Genomic DNA, 22,483 nt, shown 5'->3' with positions numbered 1-22,483 from the left:
CAAAATCCCGTCCACACACATACGTACACATTCTATTTTTAAACAACAATTCTCGTTCTAAAAGTAAGGCTGCACCTAGGTGTTTGCGGAAAAATTGGAAATCAAGAAGTATAAAAAAGAAAATAGAAATCACCCGTAATCCTCCCAGATGGAGATAAACCAGTGTAAATGGTTGTTTGTTTGTTTTTTAATACATATACATGTGGATTTTTTGTTGTTGTTGTTATAGGATTGAGATCATGCTTCAAATGTGGCTTTGGGTTGCCCGCGCGCCGTCCTTAAAGCTGAGCCAGGCTCCTCCTTCCCAGGCCCCGAGGGGCTGCTGTTCCGCGGCAGGCGGCTGCCCGCTGGCTTTTCCCAGGAGAAGGGAGAGCTTGTTTTTGTTTCGTGGACGGGTGTCCAGCTTGGCTCCTGGGCTCCCGGAGGCCCAGAGTTGATCTCTGGCCACGTCTGTGAGTGTGAGTGTGTGTGCGTGTGTGTGTGACAGAGGCAGAGCGGGGCAGGCGGACGGCGTAGTTGTTAGAAGCACCCCCGGGCCCACCCTACTGGGAGGCCGGGGACCCCAATGGAAATCGGCTCATGACGGGCGCCGTGGACGTGTCCTTTCCACGGAGCAGCTGGAGCTCCTCGCGAAGATAATCAATTCCCGCGGCTTGAGAAAGGAGAATCCATGTGCAGTTTGCTGCCCCAGCTGGGGAGGGCCCGGGAGGTGGGTGGTTGCCCACTGAGGCGTCGCTGTCAGCCCCCACCCGGGGGCCGGCCTCCCTGGGCGCCGGAGGGCCTCAGACCTCACCCACCCTCGTTGGCCTGCAGACCGGGGCTCCTGTCTGCTCTCTGGGGGGGGGATGGCCCCACCAGGAGGACCCGGGTCTTCACCACCCCAATCCTGGAGGATGGAGACAGGGCCCGGGACGGGAGGGACATGCCCAGGGCCACACAGGACGTTGGGGGGCTGAGCCAGGCCAAGCCCTTTGCCCACTGGTCTGGTGTCACTTCTCACGTGGCAGCTTCTCTTTTCAGGGGGGACTGAGAAGGTGGGGTGGGGCCGGGAGGGAGCATGATAGACACGGAATGCACCCCATCCACTTCCTGCATGTCCATTTCGTGCCCTTTAAGATCCTCCCCGTCCCCACCCCGGGCACAAATAGCCCGACTCCCAGCCATGTGGTCGTATTGTTTGGCGACTCTCCTCCGTCCAGGAGGAAGTTCTCTCCAACGTCTAGCTCAGATTCTCCCGAGATTCCTTTGCCTTCCTCCATGCGACATGTGCTAAGCGCCCGTCACCCTGCCCCACCAGGTACTTTAGGCCACAGGAACCCAGCAGCGAACCTAACAGCGAAGTCCCTGCTCTCGCGGAGCCCAGGCCCACCCAGCTGGGGGGCTCTCACCGGGAGGCAGAATGGCTGTGCCCAATTTTCTGGTCGCTTAAATCCAGCAAATGTCGTCTGCGGGGCCTGGGGTCACAGGTAGGGGACAGGGCTCCATCGCAAGTGTTTCAGGGACCGTTCCTGTGTAAGCAGTCACCCCCAAACTTCGTGAGGAATGGCAACCAGTGCATTATGCTCGTGGAGCTGTGGGCCAGGGGTCCAGGACGGGGTGGCTTGGCTCTCCTGGCACCTGGGTCTCAGCTGGGAAGGCCTGAGGGCTCGGGTGACTCCTCGACCGGAGGGGTCTTTGCTCACACGTCCGGTGGTTGCCGCTGTCGGCAGAAGCTCCTGCCGTGGTGTCTCGGCTTCCTCCCAGCACAGCAGCAGGGTTCCAAGGACAAAGTGTCCCAAGGCAGCCAGGGGGAAGCTGCCTCCTGTCCCTTGGCCTCATCTCGGAGCACCCTTGCTGCTGCGGTCACAACACCCCACCCCGGCCCCCAGACACAAGGGGACGGAGGGCAGACGTCACCGCTGGATGGGGAAGCCCAGTCATCCCGTGAGAAGAGCACACGAGATGAGGGATGCTGCTGTGATCACGGCGGCAAGTGCAATGGGCCACGTGGGTCTCACAGGAGGTGGCCGGGGGCTGGGGTCACCCCCTGTGGACGTCATCCAGCCCCCTCTGTGAGGGGTACCGTGAGCCCCATTCTGCAGGTGGGACAGCTGAGGCTCATAAGCCTGCTGTAAGCCACACAGCTGGGGTCGGCAGCCAGCTCTGCCTCCACGGCCACAGACCACAGACCCGGACGCCTGGGGAAGAGTGGCTGAGAGGATCCCACACCACTCAGAGAGTGCGGCTGTGACCCAGAATCCTGGCCTCGGATCCCCCCACTCATACATCAACACATTGTAAACTGTACACCCCGAAAAGCTGGAGACAGGGCACATGGACCCCAGAAAAAAGGCGAAAGTGGCGTCGGCATCCTCCTCCCCAGGCTGGGAGTGGGGCCGCGGTTCCCACCTGTCCCACCTGCACAGGACCCCCTCGTGCCGCCCTCTGGATGCGGGGTGAGGCCGAGCTCAGGAGTTTCTGCGGGTGCAGACTGGGCCCCGCAGCATCCCCGTGGCAGGCGTGCTTGGGGCAGGCAAGTGCACTTTGGCTGTCCCATCACAGGCATCTTGCATATTCGGGGAGCAGTCCCCGCCCCCTCGGGGCCTCTCTCCCTTTCACGTCTTCTGCTTTGCCCTCCTTGTTCCCCCACCCACCCACCCGCCTGCCCCACTCTGTGCCTCTGTCCCTTTGCTTTCCTATTTGCATCGCTGTCTGCCCACCGCCACCCAATTCCACCCTCCCCGCTGGCTCCTCTTTCCAACGGTCTCTGTCTCTCATCTCCCCTTTCCTGTCTCTCTGTCTCTGCTTCCCTCCTTCCCCTCACCCTCTCTTCCTCACTTTCTTTGGGCTGTCGGCAGCCCCCTCTCTTCCTGGACAGACCGTCTAATTGAAATGGAGCACTCTAGAGAATGTTAATAGGAAAGGCAGCATTAATTAGCCAGCTCTGGCATAATTAGCTTCCTCTTCTCAATGCCTGGCGTCTAACTGGATAATGAGTCTCTCTCCGTCCAAACAGAGGACAGGAGGGACAAGGGGGACAGGCCATGCCCGGGGATGCTGGAAGGCCTCCTGCCTTCGGGCCACCCTGCTGGAGTCCTCAGGCTGCCCAGCCTGCCCTCTCCTGCCAGGCCCTCCTGCTGCTTGTGCCCAAGTCTTGGGGAGACAGATGCCCGGCCCCTGCTCATGCCCAAAGGTCTGATGTTGCTGGAGCTGAATGTTAAGTGGCCCGAGCCTGACAAACAGTGGCTGCAGCTGCGGCGTCCCAAAGAGGGGGTGGGGAGCCATCGAGAGTTCTTGAGGAGAGCTGTGACAGGCAGCCAGCTCGGGCACAGCCCCATGGGCCCTGGCTGAGCACGTTACAGCTCCCAGAGGGGAGCAAAGAAATCTGTGTAAGTGACAGATAATAACATGCTACACAGACTGCAGAGCGCTTCCCCCTCTGACCCCCGCCGTCGTGGGAGGCGGGAAGGGCCACCTCTATTGTATACACAAAGACTCTGAGGTTCGGAGAACATGCCGGCGTCCACACTACCGAGACCCAAACTCGGCTCCATCTGACTCCAAAGATCCTGTTCTTTCCCCTCTACCCTGGTAACTTCCGCAAGGTACTTCGGCGTTGATTCAATAAGAGAGGTTACGGTGGAGTGACAGACGCCTCACGTTGGCCCGGAGTTCTAAAATCCGAGCGTGAAGCCAGAGTTGGGACATCCTGCGTGGCCCACGATTTCCGTCATACGTGACGTCCCCTTCTGTGGAGAGGACGTGTGTCTTCCGTTTGCACCTGGGCTGTGATTGCTCCCTTTTCTGTGACCTTGAAAGCCAAGACCTAGCTGCGGGAGGTGATGGGCAAATAAACATTTTTTTTTTCTTTGTCTCGTGCCCCAGAGATTAAGTGCAGTGGAGGTGAATGTGTGCTGGATGCAATTCCGTGGTAGTGTTTGTGGGCGGTGGGTACCGGGGCGGGCACCATCCTCTCCCTCCCTGCAGCCTGCTGACCCCCTCTCCCTCTCCTGTAGGCTATGGACCCGGAGGATGACCCCTTGCTGCAAGACGTGTGGCTAGAAGAGGAGCAGGAGGAGGAGGAGGCGGCGGGCGAGGCCTCCGGGAGGGCCCCGCGGGCAGGGCCGCGCGCCGAGCCCGCGGGGCAGTGTTGCTGGCGGCGCTGGGCCTGGCCTTCTGGGCCGCCGGCCTCGGGCTTCTGGAGCACCCTGGGCTGGGCCTTCACCAACCCGTGCTGCGCGGGGCTGGTGCTCTTCCTGGGCTGCAGCATCCCCATGGCGCTGTCGGCCTTCATGTTCCTCTACTACCCGCCGCTGGACATCGACATCTCCTACAACGCCTTCGAGATCCGCAACCACGAGGCCTCCCAGCGCTTCGACGCCCTGGCGCTGGCGCTCAAGTCCCAGTTCGGGTCCTGGGGGCGCAACCGGCGCGACCTGGCCGACTTCACCTCCGAGACGCTGCAGCGCCTCATCTCGGAGCAGCTGCAGCTGCTGCACCTGGGCAACCGCTCTCGGCCGGCGACCGGGTCCCCGCGCGCTGCCCCCGGGGGCGACCCCCGCCACGAGCCACCTGCCGGGCGCGGGGGGCGTGTTCGGCGCGAGGCCCCGCCCCCGCGGGACCAGGCAGCCAACCAGGGCGAAGGCCCGCTGAATCGGCGGCCCGAGGGGGGGCGGTGCCGACGCAGCGCCCCGCCCCCCGCCGCGGCCGCGGCCAATCAGAGCCGGGCCCGCCGAGGGGCCTCGCGCTGGGACTACTCGCGCTCGTACGTGAGCGCCAACACGCAGACGCATGCGCACTGGCGCATCGAGCTCATCTTCCTGGCGCGCGGCGACGCGGAGCGCAACATCTTCACGAGCGAGCGGCTGGTCACCATCCACGAGGTTGAGCGCAAGATCATGGACCACCCGGGCTTCCGCGAGTTCTGCTGGAAGCCCCACGAGGTGCTCAAGGACCTGCCGCTGGGCTCCTACTCCTACTGCTCCCCGCCCAGCTCGCTCATGACCTACTTCTTCCCCACCGAGAGAGGCGGCAAGATCTACTACGACGGCATGGGCCAGGACCTGGCGGACATCCGCGGTGAGCGGGGGCGGGGCCTGGCGGGGGCGGGGCCTGGGTGGGCGGGGCCTGGGGGCCCCCTGGAGGCCGGGAGGAGGGCCAGGACCTGGCGGACATCCGCGGTGAGCGGGGGCGGGGCCTGCGGGGGGCGGGGCCTGGGTGGGCGGGGCCTGGGTGGGCGGGGCCTGCGGGCCCCCTGGAGGCCGGGAGGAGGGCCAGGACCTGGCGGACATCCGCGGGGGGCGGGGCCTGCAGGGAGCGGGGCCTCCTGGAGGCTGGTAAGAGGTGAAACCTGGCCTGGATCTCACCGCTGGAGGATGCGGTGGGACTGGGCTGTGCGGGCCGAGCCAGGAGGTGACCTGACCCGGAGGTGGTAGGTCCAAGGGCTGGGGCGAGAGGGGCTCCGGGGGGACAGGAGGGAGGTCTGGGCGCACACCCGGGTTGGGGGCGGTGGGGGTTAGAGAAAGCATGGAGTGGGGGCTCGGGCGTGAGGCTGGTTAGCGGGAAGCCCGGGTGCGGTGACGGATGGGGCATCGCTCAGAGAAGATGCGGCCGACTGGGGTGGAGGGGGACCAGCGTGGGGTTGGGTCGAGGCAGTTTGGAAGATGAGACTTGAAGGAGGCTAGAGAATGGGTGCAGGGCGGGGTGCGGGGGCTTGGGTGTGACTCCTAAGGGACCCGTGGACAGGGTTCTAGGCAGAGGGGGACCGGAACGGGAAGGTGGAGCTTTAGGACTGCAACGACTGAGCCTTGGAATTAGGTGAAGCTCGCATGCAAATAAAACGTGAATTTATCAGGAGCTGCCTGAGCAGGTCTGGGGGCTGCTGCCTCCCGGGCAGTGAGTTCTTTAAACCCTCACCCTGTCCCATTAGGGACAGTTGGAGGCAGCCTGAGGAGGAGTTTCCTCCATCGTGAGAAAGGAGTCGGGCAGGGTGACGTTGATGGAGGGCTGGGGGAAGCTGCCCCTCTGAGCTCCTGGGGCCCCCACCCCTGCAGGCTCCCTGGAGCTGGCCATGACTCACCCCGAGTTCTACTGGTATGTGGACGAGGGCCTCTCCGCAGAAAACCTCAAGAGCTCCCTCCTGCGCAGCGAGATCCTGTTTGGAGCACCCCTGCCCAACTACTACTCGGTGGACGATCGCTGGGAGGAGCAGCGGGCCAAGTTTCAGAGCTTTGTGGTCACCTATGTGGCCATGCTGGCCAAGCAGTCTACTAGGTAGGAGGTCCAGCTGCACCCCGTGTGTGTTTGCCCCTGTGCATACCAGGAAGGGGCTGTGCTAGGGTAAGAGATTATCTTCCAGGTGCTGCTTTCTCCTAAACCCCAGATCACCTACCCTCAAACTTCTCCCTAGGAAATCTTTCTGCCTGAATCAGGGGCAGAGCCAGACGCGTCCTCACCGTCACCATGACAGCTGAAAGGCTCCATTTCTTGATCAGTGCTAGTGGATAGTGAACATGACCATTTTGGCGGAGGCAGGAAATCCTATAGCTCTTGCCCCTGCAGGTGTGGGGGTGTTGATGATTTTTCTCCTGAGACGGTGCTACAGGGTTTTCTGGAAAGAGTATTGCCCAGGGAGTATTGGCCTCTCTGCCTCTACTACCCAGGGAGATAGTTGGCAAGTCAGTCTACTTCTCTGGGCTACTTGTAAAATGGGGATGGTGAGTCCTGTTACCCTTCTGGAGGCATCAGGAGGAGCTGAGCCAAGAGATGTGAAGGTGCTCCCAGGCCATGGGCACCTCGGTTGTCCTCCAAACCTTGGGGTGTGTGTCTAACAATACAACTAGCCCCTTCCTCACCCAGAAAGGGTGAGATCATTTGTCCGTCCTGATGGACAGTAACTGGAGTGACTCTCAGTCCCCTGCCCTGAGGAGGCCAGACCCAGGAGGAATCATTCTGCTTGGAATGCCCTTGCCCCTTCCATCACTCATCCATTACACTGACAATTACCGTGAAATCAGAGCCAACAGTGATGCAGGTACAAGCCCCTCGTACACAGCGTCTCATGTAATCTTCACACCGACCCAGTGAGGTAGATGCTACTATGGTTACCTCCGTTTTACAGCTGAGGAAATTGAGGCACAGCACAATTCAGTCAGTTGTCTGAAATGATAAAAGCTCGTAAATGGTGGAACGGCATTAAAATCCCGGCAATTAAAATCCGGCATTAAAAGCGGTGGCTCAGTGAGTTAAGCATCCAGCTCTTGATTTCAGCTCAGGTTATGATCTCAGGGCTGTGAGATGGAGCCCCACGTTGGGCTCCGGGCTGGATGTGGAGGCTGCTGAAGATTCTTTCCCTCTCCCCACTTACATGCCGCCATGCATGTGCTCTCTCTCTCTAGCTCTCGAAAGAAAGAAAGAGAAAGAAAGAAAGAAAGAAAGAAAGAAAGAAAGAAAGAAAGAAAGAAAAGAAAAGAAAAGAAAAGAAAAGAAAAGAAAAGAAAAGAAAAAATCCAAGCTTTCTAATCTGAAGCCCTTTACCCTTTGGGTTTTTATGCCAGTCACGGTGCTAGGAGCCTCCTCCCAGCCATGTCTCTTTGCCAAAGAAACCCGTGTTCATCCACTAAGATGCAGCCTGGGCAGTTTTTCCCTGAAGCTGGATCAAAGGGCTGCTGTACCCCCTCCCACTGTGCCCTTCCTTCTCCCTCAGGAGGCAGGAGAGAGCATACGTGGAGTTAGATGTGTCTGGGGTCACATCCCAGCGACTCCACTTAGGTGTGGGAGTTTCAGCGAGCTCTTTCACCTCTGAGCTGCAGTTCACTGTAGCCCTTGGTTGTCTGTTTTTGAGTCGTTTAATTCCTTGTCGCTCAAAGGGCAGTCCTCAGATCAGCAGCATCAGCGTCTCCTGGGGGCGTGTTATCGATGCAGAATTTCACGGCCTTTCCTTGACCTGCAGGATTCCCTGGTGACTTGTTTGCACGTGAACGTTTGAGGACGGTCTAGTTGCATTATGTTTCAGTAGAGTGTGAGTTTGTGGGGGCCTGGATTGTTCCTGGCTCACTTCTGTAGGCCTAGCCCCTAGTACAGTGCCAGGAAGCCCTTAGTAGGGATTTGTCTTGGGAATGAGTGAGTGGATGGATGGATGGGTGGATGAATAAATGGAGGTGTTCCTGAGAGAGGTACTTGGCTGGATTGGGAAGCTGGGAGGGGCTGGCTACAGGAGGATCTTTAGGGTTTCAGGTACCGACAATTCCCTCTGCATGATATGTTCAGCTGCTGAGTCAAAAATCTTTGCCTGGGGACACCTGGGTGGCTCAGTGGTTGAGTGTCCGCCTTTGGCTCAAGGTGTGATCCCGGGGTACCGGGATTGAGTCCCACCTCTGGCTCCTCACAGGGAGCTTCTCCCTCTGTCTGTGTCTCTGCCTCTTTCTGTGTCTCTCATGAGCAAATAAATAAAATCTTTTTAAAAAACCCTCTTCCTGGGTAGAAAAACCTCTCTTCCCCTTCCCATCCCCCTAGAGCTTCATAGGTGTGGTGACAAGCCGAGTCCCTATAGAGCTTACTTTAGTATCTTCTCGTGGAATAATCAGATCTTTTTATTACTCTGTTATTGGTTACCCAAGAGACGGCAACATCACCTTGACTTACTACAGAATAATACAAATGATCACTTTTACTACTTCCCTGACAATACTAGAATCTTAGAACATGTTCACTGTGTTTATATCCCTTCAGCCATTTGCATTTTGTTGCATGCATTTTAATTCTATATACATTTAAACCCCGTAAGACATTACATTATTATTTTACTGAGTCAGTACTCATTTATATTTACTCACATATTTACTTTTCCGGTTGCTCTTCATTAGTTTCTACAACTTCATGTTTCCCTCTGGAATCATTTTGCTTGTATCTGAAGAACTCTCTTTAGCATTTTTTTTTTAGCATAGGTTTGCTGGTGATAAATTGTGTTGCTTTGCTTACAAAACATCTTTATTTTATTTTCATTTCTGAAGCATATTTCTGCTGTTATAAAATTATTAATGGGCAGTTCTTTTAATGCTTTAAAGCTGTTAATCCATTGTGTTCTGACTTCCATCATTTTTGTGGAAAAGTCATCTGTAAATATTTTCATTGCCCCTTTGAAAATTTGTCTTTTTTTTCCCTCTGGCTGCATTTAAGATTTCTTTTTGACTTTGATTTCACCAAGACTGGTGAAACGATGATTTATGTTGGTGGTGTTTTCTTTGTGTTTGTTGTGCTTTGGGTGCATCGAACTTTGTGAATCTGTAGATTGATAACTTTCATCGGTTTTAGGAGTTTCCTGGCTATTCCCTATTCAAATATTGCTTCTACCTTTTAGGATTCTTTTTTAGGATTCTAATTACACAAATGTTAGATCTTTTCAGAGTCCCATGTGTCTTCAGTGTTCTTTCCAATATTTTTTAAAATTTATTTTTATTGGAGTTCAGTTTGCCAACATATAGCATAACACCCAGCGCTCATCCCGTCAAGTGTCCCCCTCAGTGCCCGTCACCCAGCCACCCCATCCCCCCACCCACCTCCCCTTCCACTACCCCTTGTTCATTTCCCAGAGTGAGGAGTCTCTCATGTTCTGTCTCCCTCTCTGATATTTCCCACTCATTTTCTCTCCTTTTCCCTTTATTCCCTTTCACTATTTTTTATATTTCCCAAATGAATGAGACCATATAATGTTTGTCGTTCTCTGATTGGCTTATTTCACTCAGCATCATACCCTCCAGTTCCATCCACGTCTAAGCAAATGGTGGGTATTTGTCATTTCTAATGGCTGAGGAATATTCCATCGTATACATAGACCACAGCTTCTTTATCCATTCATCTTTCGATGGACACTGAGTCTCTTTCTACAGTTTGGCTATTAAAATTTCTTTTCTATGTTCTGGTATATGTTACTTTCCATACTTCATTGCTTTCTGTTTTAGATATTCCAGTTCACTGTTCTAGTTCAGTCTTCTATTATATCTAAGCTACCAATTAATATCTATTGAGACTTTAATGTTGATGTTATGCTTTTCTGTGGAAAATTTCCATTTGATTCTTTGTTACTGATCTAAATTCATCATTTTATTTATTTTATCCATATTATCCTTTCTGTCTTTAAACATATTATCATTATTTTAAAGTTCTTATCAGCTGACTTTCAATATAGGGATAACCTGAGGATTTGTTTCTGTAGTCTGTTCTTTCCCTTGGTTTTTGGTCATGGGGTCCTGCCTATGAGTATGCCTGGTAACTTTTATTGAGTGATGAACATTGTATATAAAAAACAAAGAGGTCCAGATTATGTTATTTCCTGCACAGAAAGTTTATCCTTCCCTCCACTAGGCAGACAGAGTCGTGACTTCACCTTAGATAGCCGACCATTTCACTGAGTCAGAGCTGTCTTGCAATCCTGCAAAGTCTCAATCTACCTTGTGTTTGCCCTTGGTTCTCTAGAATTTTCAACTGGGATCCCAGTGTATTCTGTAGAACTCTTTCTCCTGACAGGTTACAAACTCTAATATTTGTTTCTCAAAACTAAAAAAACAAAAACTCCATGCCACTTTTTCAGAGGCTTTCTGCTTAGGATTTTAGCCTAATGCTTCATGTATTTCCAGTACTCAGTACAAGTGCTCAAGGGGAAACTGACTACACACTCTGCTGGTCTACAAGTTTCTGCCCCAAACTGCTAATTCCTCTGACTCCTAGTCTTGAGTTGCAGCCTTCTGTCTGTGTGCAGAATCAGCAGATGCCTCCAGGAGAAAAACAGCTATGGAAGGGCAACTTACCTTTCCTGGGTTCTCTTTCTGGAGTTCCTCTACTTCTCATTACTTTAGGAACTCTCTACTGTCATCAAATAGATAATTTCTGGATTTTATCTGACTTTTTATAGTTCTTGGCAGAAATACTTATCTTCCATGAGCTATTCCTTTACATCAGAGAGTAAAAATGTGGGCTTGTGTGTTTTTATAGCCAGCAACTAAGATAGGAGCTAGAATTTTTAAGACATTCTATAAATACAGTATTAATTAATTAATTAATTAATTAACAGTTGCTTGAACTTTCAGTGTTATATAATGAATGATCAATTAACGTATTTAGTTAAACAAAGTAGATAATCCAAAGATCTTTTCTACTTGACTTTTAAATGTTCCATTTGGTTTTTAAAACAGCTTTATTGAGACATAATTGACATAAACCAACTGCACATATGTAAAGTTTACAGTGTCGTTAATTTTGACGCACGTATACAGCATGAAACCTTAACCATAATCAAGATAGTGAACATATCCATCACCCCCAAAAGTTTCCTGTGTACCCAACCTGCCTCTTTTTGTCTCTCCACCCCCACCCCAGGCACCACTTTCTGTTTTCTATCACCATATACTGGTTTTTGTTTTCTAGAATTTTATATCCTTGGCATCATATGGTATGCACCCATTTGGTTGACCTCTTTCAGCCTAATTACTTTGAGTTGTATCCACATTGTTTGATGTATCAATAGTTTATTATTTTTAGATGTTGAGAGTAATCCAGGGTATGGAGATACCACATATTTTTTTAAAGCTATCTAATTGTTCCAGCATCATCTCTTGAAAAGATTATCCCTTCAACAAAGATTGCCTTTGCACCTAGGACAAAAATCTATTGTCTATATATATGTGAGTTTATTTCTGGATTCTCTGTTCTGTTCCACCAATCTATTTATTTGCACACTTAAAAAATATACACACGCACAGAGCTATTTCAAATTTTTAAAAATCCAATTAAAAACTATACATAGGGTTATTGAAGTTATCTATTTGCTCTCACATGAGTTTTGGTATTTTTGAGTCTTTCACGAAATTTGTCCATTTCATTTAAATTGTCAGATTTCTTAGCATAAGGTAGTTCATAATATTCCTTTACTATCTTTTTAAAAAGATTTTATTTATTTATTTGACAGAGAGCACAAGCAGGGGGAGTGGCAGGCAGAGAGAGAGGGAGAAGCAGTCTCCCCTCTCCTGGCAAGGAGCCAGATGTGGACTTGATCCCAGAACTCTGGGATCATGACCTGAGCTGAAAGCAGATGTTTAAACAACTGAGCCACTCAGGAGCCCTCTAATTATCTTCTAAATATCTGTAGAAACTGTAGTGATGTCACCTCATTCATGTTTATTTTCTCTCCTTTTTCATGATCGGTCTGGCTAGAGGTTTTGTCAGTTTTACTCAAAGAACTAGCTTTAGGTTTTCTTTGATTTTTTTCTATTGGTTTGGTTTTGTTTTTCAGTAACTTTTTCTCTGTTCTTCATTATTTCCTTTTGTCTGCTTGTTTTACATGTAATTTTCTCTCATTCTACTTTTTTGAAGTAGAAGCTGAGGTCATTAATTTGCATTCTTTCTTCTTTTCCAATATAGGCTTTTATTGCTATAAAAATCTCAGTTCTGTTTTAGCACATCCCACAAATTTTCATATATCACGTGCTCATGTTCATTCAATTCAAAATATTTTCTTTTTTAAAAAAGATTTTATTTATTTATTTGACACCGAGACAGCACAAACAGGTGGAGTGGCAGGTAGAGGAAGAAGCAGTCTCCCCACTGAGCAAGGAGCCAGATGTGGACTTGATCCCAGAACTCTGGGATCATGACCTGAGCCAAAGGCAGACACCTAACCAACTGAGCCACCCAGCCACCCCTCAAAATACTTTCTATTTTCTCTTCTGATATCTTTTTTTGACCCATGTGTTATTGAAAAGTATGTTATTTAGTTTCCAAATACTTGGTAATTTTCCAGATACCGTTTTGTGGCTGATTTTTAAGTTAATTCTTTTGTGGTCACAAAACATACTTTGTATGGCTTCAGTCATTTTAAATGTATTGAGTCTTCTTTTATGGTCCAGATTTTGGTCTGTCTTGCTAAATGTTCCCTTGTACCCTTTAGAAGAATACATATTCTGCTATTGTTGGGTGGGGTGTTCAATAAATATCAATTAGGTCAAATTGGTTGATTGTGTTGTCTGGATGACTTGAACCCTTTATCATTTTGAAATTGTCTTCTTTATCCCTAGGAATATTCTCTGAAATTTACTTCATTTGTTATTAGCATAACCATTCCCACTTTCTTTTGATTTGAGTTAGCAGGGAACATCTTTTTCTATCCTTTTGGTTTTAACCTATTTATGTCTATATTTAAGGTGGGTTTCAGAGGAGCATGTGACTCTTGATCTTAAGGTCGTGAGTTTGAGCCCCACATTGGGTGTAGGGATTCCTTAAATAAATATTTTCAAAAATAATAAAATATGCTTATTGTAGGCAGCTAGGTCTTGGGTGTTTTTGTTTTTTTTTTAAGCTAGCCTGGTTGTCTCTGTTTTTTAATTGGGGTGTTTAAACCATTTTAGGTAATGCAATTATTAATACGGTTAGACTTCATAAGTCTTATTTTATTCTACTTGTCATACATGCTTTGTTCCTCTTTTCCTCTCTTTTGCCTTTTTTTGGACTAATTCAATATTTTTCATTATTATATTTTATTTCCTTTCTTAGCCTTTTAGCCATGATTTTTTATTTATTTTAGTGCTTGCTTTAGGCCTCACAGTATGCAACCTTAGATTATCACAGCAAACCTTCAGATTATTTTATACCACTTCATATATATTGTGATACCCTTACAGTGGTATACTACCTTTTTTTCCTCCTGGCTTTTATGTTATTGTTATCATGTGTTTTATTTTCATACATACTGTAAATACCAGACTATGTTATTATTAATTTTTGCTTAAATGGTCAATTATCTGATAAAAAAGACTTAAATAAGTCTTTTTATTTTATAAGACTTAATAAGAAAGTTTTATATATTTGTTCATGCCTTGCTATTTCTAGTCCTTTTTCTTCCTTTGTATAGATTTATGTTTCCATCTGTTATCCTTCTCTTTGTACCCGAAGGACTTCCTTTAACATCTCTCTCTTTTTTTAAGATTTTTAAAATTTATTCATGAGAGACACAGGGAGAGGCAGAGACACAGAGGGAGAAGCAGACTCCATGCGGGGAGCCCAATGTGAGATTTGATTCCTGGATATGGGATCACGCCCTGAGCCAAAGGCAGATAGATGCTCAACTACTGAGCCACCCAGGCATCCCTTATTTTTTTTTTTTATGATTTTATTTATTTATTCATGAGAGAGAGACAGAGGGAGAATCCTTTAACATCTCTTGTAGTGGAGAGGTACAGGAGATGAGTTCCGTCTGTTTTCATGAAGTTGAAAAAGTCTTCATTTTGCCTTTGCTTTTAAAATATAGTTTTGCTGGGTATAGAATTCTGGGTCAACTGTTGTCCCAGTAGGTGATTATTGCTCCATTGTCTGCTCACTTACACTGTTGCTGATGAGAAGTCATCCTTATTTTGTTCTTCTGTGTGTGATGCATCTTTTTCCTCAGGCTGCTTTTAAGACTTTCTTTTGGGGGCACCTGGGTGGCTCAGTCAGCTAAGTGTCTGCCTTTGGCTCAGGTCATGATCCTGGAGTCATTGGGCTCCCTGCTCAGGGGGGAGCCTGCTTCTCCCTCTGCCCCTCACCTTGTTTGTGTTCTGTCTCTCAAATAAATAAAATATTTTTTAAAAAAAAACCTTTCTTTTGGTCACTGGTTTTGAGCAATTTGATTATGTACATTATTATCCTTTCATTCATGGGTTATTTTTGTGCTTGGAGTTAGTTGCTCAGACTTCTTGAATCAGCAGGTTTATAGTTTTCATCAACTTTGAGGAAGTTGGGGGATCCCTGGGTGGCGCAGCGGTTTGGCGCCTGCCTTTGGCCCAGGGCGCGATCCTGGAGACCCGGGATCGAATCCCACATCGGGCTCCCGGTGCATGGAGCCTGCTTCTCCCTCTGCCTGTGTCTCTGCCTCTCTCTCTCTCTCTCTCTGTGACTATCATAAATAAATAAAAAATTAAAAAAAAACTTTGAGGAAGTTGGGGAGCCCAATAACCCATATATTAGGCTGCACTGGGGTCCAGCAACTCTCAAGGGGGTAAGTCAGGATAACCATAGGACCCATTTTGCTTCTCATCTCTTGGGGATTATCATCCTATGTTGTCTCATGTCTTATTTTATGTATTTTCTCTTTTTTTTGTTAGTTTCATGAGGAGGCTAAATCTAGATTTCACCCCATCACTTTATCTTGGCCAGAAGCAGGTGTCACTCCTGTTTGTATTTTAAAACTCAATGTGACCAGCCAGTAATGTTTTTGTTATTATTAAGAATAGTTGATGTGACCTGCATACTGAATATCCGTGTAAAACTGCATGTTTGGAAGCTGGCTTGAATTCAGGATTTTGTAGAGAATACTGAGAATTGAGAGATGATGTAGGATTTGACTATAATTGATTATTATCTGTGTCAAGCAGGGTCTCAGCCTTGGCCATACATTTGACTCACCTGGGAGATTTTTAAACACTGATGACTCAGCCCCACCACAGAAATTCTGGTTTAATTTGTCTAGAGTACAGCCTGGACATCAGGATTTTTGGAAGCCCCCAGGTGACTCAATGTAGAACCAAGGTAAAGAGCCACTGTGGAGGTGGATTGTGGTCCTCCAGGTGTCAACAGCTGTCCGCAACACACTTACGTCTTTCCTCTCTACCCCCCAGCAAAGTCCAGGTTCTGTACGGGGGGACGGACCTCTTTGATTACGAGGTACGCAGAACCTTCAACAATGACATGCTCCTGGCCTTCATCAGCAGCAGCTGCATCGCGGCCCTCGTCTACATCCTCACCTCCTGCTCAGGTAGGCCTCCTCAGAAGGCCCAGCAGGAGCCCGCCCCCTTTTTTCCTCCCCACGCTCTTCTGTCCCACCAAAGCCTGCCTTCTCCAGAATGCCAGAAATCGTCTTGAATCTGCTATGTCAGCGCCGGTAGGTTGGGGTGCTCAGAAGTCACCTTCCAACCCCAGGCAGGTGGACTGAGGTCCAGACACAGCTCGGGCCATACCCAAAGGCCCCCGCTCCCGGGACCTCATGTAGTTAACCTTTTTCTCTTTGACCATCTTTTCCTTGCCAAAAATTTTGTTTTGGGGAGTCTGGAGTATCGGAGCCTCTTTTATGGATTATTCTGTAGCCTGTTTCACAGTCCCAGGTCAGCTGCCCATTTGTCCCTCAGTTCACTTTAACATCTCACCTTCCCATGTACCCTGGTTACTTCTTACTGTGTATACAGTAGGCACTCTCTGTTGCCCAAGTGAATGACAGATTAGTAATACCTCCAAAAATGGAAAAGACATTCATTCATCCCTGTAACAAATTGGGCACCAACTGTGTGTCAGATGCTCCGAGGCACCAGAGATCCAGTGGTGCACATGGCAGACACACTTACTACCTACCCCCAGGGAGCCTCTAGTCTACGGGGTGATGGATGTTAAATATATAGTAAGTCCCTATTGGCAACCAAGGCAAGTTGTACTACGAAGCTGAGGGCCCGTGAACCACCCACTCGACGGCTTCCTCTGGCACGCTGGCCTCCTGCCTGGCCCCTGCTCCCCGCGCATGAGAACTGTTCAGGGCATACCAGGGTGGTGAAGGGCACTCTGTGGGGACAGCAGGCGTGAGGCAGGACCCCGCTCTGGGTCCTCCCACTCTACCCCGTGTGCCTCTCGCCCTGCCCAGTGTTCCTGTCCTTCTTCGGGATCGCCAGCATTGGCCTCAGCTGTCTGGTGGCGCTCTTTCTGTACCACGTGGTCTTTGGTATCCAGTACCTGGGCATCCTCAATGGGGTGGCTGCCTTTGTGATAGTGGGCATCGGTGAGTTGCCTCTGTGGCAGGGTGCGAAGGGTGGGAAGGAGGCGAAGATTGGGAATAAGGGGCCTCGTCCTGGGGACAGGGTAGGGCCGGGGAGCATGGATGGTGGGGTGTGGACTCTTGGTGGGTGGAGCCCAGAGTCGGATGGGTCTTTCAAAACTCCAGCCTGACCTGTCAGGCGGCCGCTCAGGGTTGGTGTGGGCCCATCGTGGAGGCAGCAAAATGGTCCTGAGCCTGCCCCTGCTGGCCTGGGGCTCCCACCCTTAGGTGTGGACGACGTCTTTGTGTTCATCAACACCTACCGCCAGGCCACCCACCTGGAAGACCCACAGCTGCGGATGATCCACACCATCCAGACGGCGGGCAAGGCCACCTTCTTCACCTCCCTGACCACAGCTGCCGCCTATGCAGCTAATGTTTTCTCCCAGGTGAGAGACTGCCTTTGTCCGCGGCCCAGCCTCCCCCTCCTCCCGTGGGCCCCGGGCTCCGCTCCTCCCACGCACCCCTTCTCTTGCAGCCAGTACAGCCGTTGCCTCAAGGCACTTGCCATGTCCCGAGACTCCGTTCTTGCTACTGGTTGCCATTCCCAGAGCTTGACAAATGTGAAAATCACAAGGATACAAATAGTGTTTATTACTGATGCTCATTAATAGCATCCAACCTCCGCCCGGAAGGGTGTGTGGCAGTTTCCAAAGCTCGTCCACGTTTAGTTTTCAAGACATAGGACAAAGGTACAACCACATCCCTGTTTTCCTAACACAGAAACTGAGGCCCAGAGAGGCAAAGTGACACAGCCGGTAAGTGGTGAGCCTGACCTAGGCCCCTGACCCCCGGCTGGGGCTCTTTCCACCTGCCAGCTTCACCCTGCGTCGTCATCCCTGTCACCAGCCCCATGCTCCATCAGGCCCCTGAGTGGGCTCGGGAGAAGGATCTGAGTTGGGGCCAGGTCCTTGGTGCCAGGAGAACCCGAGAGGCAGTGACCCCGGCCCCGCATCCCTGAGTCTTTGAAACATTTAGTGACTTGGGTCGGGTATCCCGTCTAGAAACCCCTAGATGCTTTGGGATTATCCAGGCCTTGCTAGAGAACTGCGTGCAGAAAACAGGCCGGGCTGGGTGCTAGGTCCACTTTGTGACTGGCCGGGTGTGGCCCGGGACCTCAGCCTCACTCGCCTCGCGTGTGGATTATTCAGGGACTGAAATGAACTGATCGTCAATGTTTTCCACCAACGGTGAAGGCCTGTGTGCCGGGGGTACAGCTTCCCTCTGGCCGCCACATCCCCGCGTGGGTCCCTGGGACACCCTGGAGCACGCCTGCTGCTCCCCGGCCCTGGGCCACATGTGGGCCTTCTCTCCCTACCCTCCCTGACGCACGGCCTCACGGGCTGCCTCCCTCGGACACCCTCACTGTGTGAGGGCCGTTAGCGCACGTGCCCCGTGCCAGGCACCGCCGTGGGTATGGACCGGAGCCTCCGCCCCAGAGCTGGGGCTCCCCATGTCCTCCTGGGCTTCCTCACCCCCTCATCCTGCGAGCGGTCTGGGGTCCTGAGTGCCTGTGGCTGCAGAGTCCCAGGCTCCCGCCCCGGGCCTGCCCGCGCCACACCCCACCCACACCCCCTCCACCTCTCCGTTGCCAGATCCCGGCCGTCCACGACTTTGGCCTGTTCATGTCCCTCATCGTGTCCTGCTGCTGGCTGGCCGTGCTCTTCACCATGCCGGCCGCCCTGGGCATCTGGAGCCTCTACGTGGCGCCGCTGGAGACTGCCTGCCAGACCAGGTGCGCGGTGGCCGCGCCCTCCGCTCACGGAGCCTGCATAACGGGCCCTCCGGGGCCACCCAGATCACCACCGCGCGTCGAAAAGTTCGGTGACCCTTTACTGAGCACCTTCTGTGTGCCCAGCTCTGTGCAGGCCCCTACTGCGGGGACGAGGGCGGGAAGAGCGCCCGGCCCGGTGGTCACCAGCTGGGAGTTCCTGCCCCGTGCCTGGCAGTGGGCAGCGCGGTCTGCGGCCTTAGTCCCCGGGGCCCTTGGAGCGGGGTTCCCTTGCTTTGCCCATTTCACCGATGATGACACAAGGGCCGGGGCGGGCGACATTCTCAGGGTCACCCGTTCAGTAGGCAGCAAAGAGGACATTTGAACCCCGTGCTGTGACCGGGCCCCGGGCAGCCGCCACGTCAGGTGCGTCTCGTATTCTCGCCCTGGTGGAGAAATCCTCTTCAGACACAGCGAGCTGTGTGCGGAGCTGAATGTGTCGCCCACGGTTGCTGCCGGAGGCCCAGGCGTTGGGGTCTTGGGGTCTTGGGGGCCGGGGAAGGAGGGTGGCCACACAAAGTCAGGCCTGGGCGGCTGGCTGGGGTTGGGTGCCGGGAGGACCGGGGCTCTGGCTGGGGGCAGGGCACACCACACAGGGGATCCTCTTCCTGGGTCATGGCTGCCATCACCCTTGTCTCCCGGAGGAGTGGCACCCATGGTCCGGGGGGAGATGGCACGTGCAGGAAACGAGGCAGCAGGCTCCTGGAGTCTGTGGCGAAGGCCCCCAGGAGGTGTCTCAGCCGGTGGTGGCCGGGCCTTGCCCTACCGTCCCTGCACGCCCGGGCCCTCGGGGCTCACCCCTCCGCCCCACTCTCCCCACAGCTGCCACCACAAGTGTGGGCGCAAGAGCTCCCTGCACTTCCCCGGGGATGTGTTCGCTACTGCCCAGCGGGCCGGGGGCAGCCCTGCCCAGGGCCCCCTGCCCTACCTGGACGATGACATCCCCTTGCTGAACGTCGAGGAGGAGCCCGGTGAGTCCTGGTGCAGGCCTGCCCTGCGGGCCCTGGTGACACCCGGCCCACGTCTGCCGGGGCGTCACTTTGGACGAGGTGGTGTGAGGACAGGCGGGTCCTGAGGGCCTCGGGGATCCCCACCGAGCGCTTGGGCTGTCCTAGAGAGGGCGGGGCCCGGGGTGCACCTTGCCCTGGCTCTGGGCCAGCCTCTGATGGGCCGCGGCTCTGCCCTGGCAGTGTCGCTGGAGCTGGGGGACGTGTCCCTGGTGTCTGTGCCCCCCGAGAGCCTCCAGCCAGCCCCCGACCGGGGCAGCCGGGGCCAGCTCATCGCCCAGCTGCAGGAGCTGCTGCACCACTGGGCCCTGTGGTCCGCCGTCAAGAGCCGCTGGGTGATCGTAGGTAAGTGGGCTCTCCACCCTCCTTCCTCTCTGATCTGGGCTTTTCTCTAGCGCCCGAGGTGGGGGGACAGACCCCCCAAGGGACACAGAGGCGCTGGGAGCCCAGCCCCCTCCTGCAAATGACCCTTGGTTGGCGCCCGGCTCCCTGGGCCTCACCCCCCATGCGGAATGGAGCTGGGCCCGCAGAGCTGCTGTTTCTGGAGCCTCCCGTGCCCAGGCCCCACCCGGGCGGTGGAGCAGAGCACTTAACGCCTTCGCCCTGAGTCAGAGCCGCTCGGCCAGGTTGGAATCCTGGTTCTCCCATGTACCGGCCGGGCGACCGTGGCTGCGTCAGTCGGAGCCTCGCCTCCTTCCCGCTACTGGGGATAAGAGCAGCGTCTGCACTAGGGCGGTGGGAGGGCAGGCCCGTGCAGGCGCGGAGCTCGGTGCGGCGCGTGGCATGCAGCGGGGGCTCAGCAAACACTGAGTGCTGTTCCCGTAATCGCCGGCGGTGTCTGAGGCCGTGGATCAGCTGCACGTGCCGGCTCCTGGTAAACTGCTCAGCGTCCAAGACTGTGAGCTCATAGCTTATAGTCTGACCCCCACGTGACGCAGGTAGCGGCCAGCCCTGACCCCCACCCGGATGGCCAGTCCCTGACAGGCTTCACCGCGGGCCGGCTCCCTGGGGACCCCGCCCCCCCGTGAAGGGAGCATCTCTGATCCAGGGCCGTGAATGCCACCGGGCCCGGCCCCGCCTGGTGTGCATCCTCTCCTGGCAGGGCTCTTCGTCTCCGTCCTCATCCTGTCCCTGGTGTTTGCCAGCCGGCTCCGCCCCGCCAGCCGGGCCCCCTTGCTCTTCCGGCCTGATACCAACATCCAGGTGCTGCTGGATCTCAAGTACAACCTGAGCGCGGAGGGCATATCCTGCATCACCTGTTCAGGTGAGAGTTCAGTCGGGGGGTCCCCTGGGGCTCCCGCTCCCTTTGGAGTTCAGGCCTCAAAAACCGTGGGCCTGTGAGAGATGCGAGGTCCAGGCTCCCTGTCACTGTGCAACTCAGCACATCCCTGTGCCTCTGAGCCTCAGTGTTTTCCCATTTCCTGAAACGGGTATTTACCGGGTGCTTGGGAAACCATAGTGGGCAGGACAGGCTTCCCGAGCTCGGGGAGTGCATTTGCCTGCCAGGGGCGAGCCAGGGTTGTAAGAGAAGAACGGGGAGCCTGGGGAGCTCAGCATCACTGAAGGCTTCCTGGAGGAGGCTGCATCTAAGCTGAGACTCAAGGAAAGGGAAGGAGCTAGCCAGGCTGAGAGAGAAGAGAAGAGGGCTAGGCAGAGGGAAGCACCCAGGAGGACAGGAGGACAGGCTGGGGCCAAGTTTGAGAGTTGGTCGCAGGCGCTGAGGCCAGCCAGGTGGACCCGGCCGGAAGGGAGCGCTGGAGTGAGCACTCTGCGTGTTACTCTGTTTGCCAGGGGGAGCCAGTGGGGGTGCTGAGCGGACAAGGGCCGTGACCGAGTCTCCAGGCGCTGTGTGGGGGCGGGCGGGAGACCAGGTGGGAGGCAGTGGAGTCGGGAGGTGCTAGGAGGTGGAATCCGGAGGGTCCGATGATGGAGTGGGCATCGGGGATGAGCGAGGAGGTGAGTGGTCTGGTGCAGGCCCTCAGGACACGGGCGCCCGAGGCCTGGGCTGGGGCCCGGGAGGTTGGCCCCAGGTCACTCCGCGTGGCCAGGTCAGTGAGAACCCGCAGGAGCTGCTGGGCCAGCGCTCAGGCTCTTAGGAGAAGGTCCGCTGGCGCTGTGATTGCCTCCGCTTAATTAGGGCGGCGTTCACGTTATCCTGGCCTCCCCTCGCTAAGGGCCTTAGCCCACGCGTGATAATCGGCCACAGCTCAGAGAGGAGCCCGAAGGCCCCTCCTGAACCGGAGCCAGCCCCGGCCGCAGCCCCGGCTCCCCTCCCACCCCCTGGGCACACGCCCCAAACTCCATCATCACCCCTGCTGTGAGGCCACCTGCCACCCCTCAGGGCCCACTGTCGAAAAGCCACTCCCCTGACTCAGCTGGGGCCGAAGCTCCTGGAGGCGTCTGGAGGAGAGCCAGGGCGCCCCCCAAGTTCGGCCCCAGCCCCTCGGGGCTCTTGCTCTCAGGGACCTGATGGTGTAGTGAAAAGGGCTTTCAGGGCCAAGGCTGGACCCAGATGAGGCTGTGCCTCTCGCTCCCTGGGTAGGGCACAGGACCTCCCCGACCTCTGCTTTCTCCTGTCACCGGGGTTATACCTCTAGGAGTATTGTGACGATTGCATCTCCGAAGGTGTAAAACTTCTCTCATTAAATGACAACAAAAGAAAACAGAAGATTCATCCCCAGTGATTGAGGCAAAAGAGGACAGTGTCCTGTGGTCTCCACTGGCTGCTGAGGTTCCGTCTCTGACCGTTCCACTCACCGAGCGTTTATCAGGAGCTCAGTGCATGAGATGCAGCCTCCCGTTCGGCCTTCCTGCCGCCCTGTTGGTTTGGTGTCGCCCGGTTGCCGGAGGAGGTCTTGGGGCACGGCAGGGACGAGGAGGGAAGGTGTCAGAGTGTCCCTGGAC

The 22,483-nt window shown here is 53.5% G+C and overlaps 1 protein-coding gene across 4 annotated transcripts in view; it reads left to right on the top strand.

The window, feature by feature from the left end:
• The window catches only part of DISP3 (dispatched RND transporter family member 3), a 50,138-nt gene that overhangs the window by 11,312 nt on the left and 16,343 nt on the right, over positions 1-22,483 (top strand). For all 4 annotated transcript variants that reach the window (XM_072828404.1, XM_072828403.1, XM_072828402.1 and 1 more), the window contains exons 2-10: positions 3,996-5,058; positions 6,033-6,252; positions 15,621-15,757; positions 16,631-16,765; positions 17,030-17,190; positions 18,397-18,536; positions 19,395-19,543; positions 19,763-19,924; positions 20,682-20,843. In XM_072828404.1, the coding sequence (XP_072684505.1) occupies positions 3,999-5,058; positions 6,033-6,252; positions 15,621-15,757; positions 16,631-16,765; positions 17,030-17,190; positions 18,397-18,536; positions 19,395-19,543; positions 19,763-19,924; positions 20,682-20,843 (2,326 nt within the window). In that variant the 5' untranslated portion in view covers positions 3,996-3,998. The remainder of the gene's footprint in view (positions 1-3,995; positions 5,059-6,032; positions 6,253-15,620; positions 15,758-16,630; positions 16,766-17,029; positions 17,191-18,396; positions 18,537-19,394; positions 19,544-19,762; positions 19,925-20,681; positions 20,844-22,483) is intronic.

The sequence above is a fragment of the Canis lupus genome, chromosome 5, assembly GCF_048164855.1.
Source record: "Canis lupus baileyi chromosome 5, mCanLup2.hap1, whole genome shotgun sequence".
NCBI lineage: Eukaryota > Metazoa > Chordata > Mammalia > Carnivora > Canidae > Canis > Canis lupus.
Note: the sequence above shows the minus strand (reverse complement) of the source record. Positions and strands in the feature narration are given on the sequence as shown.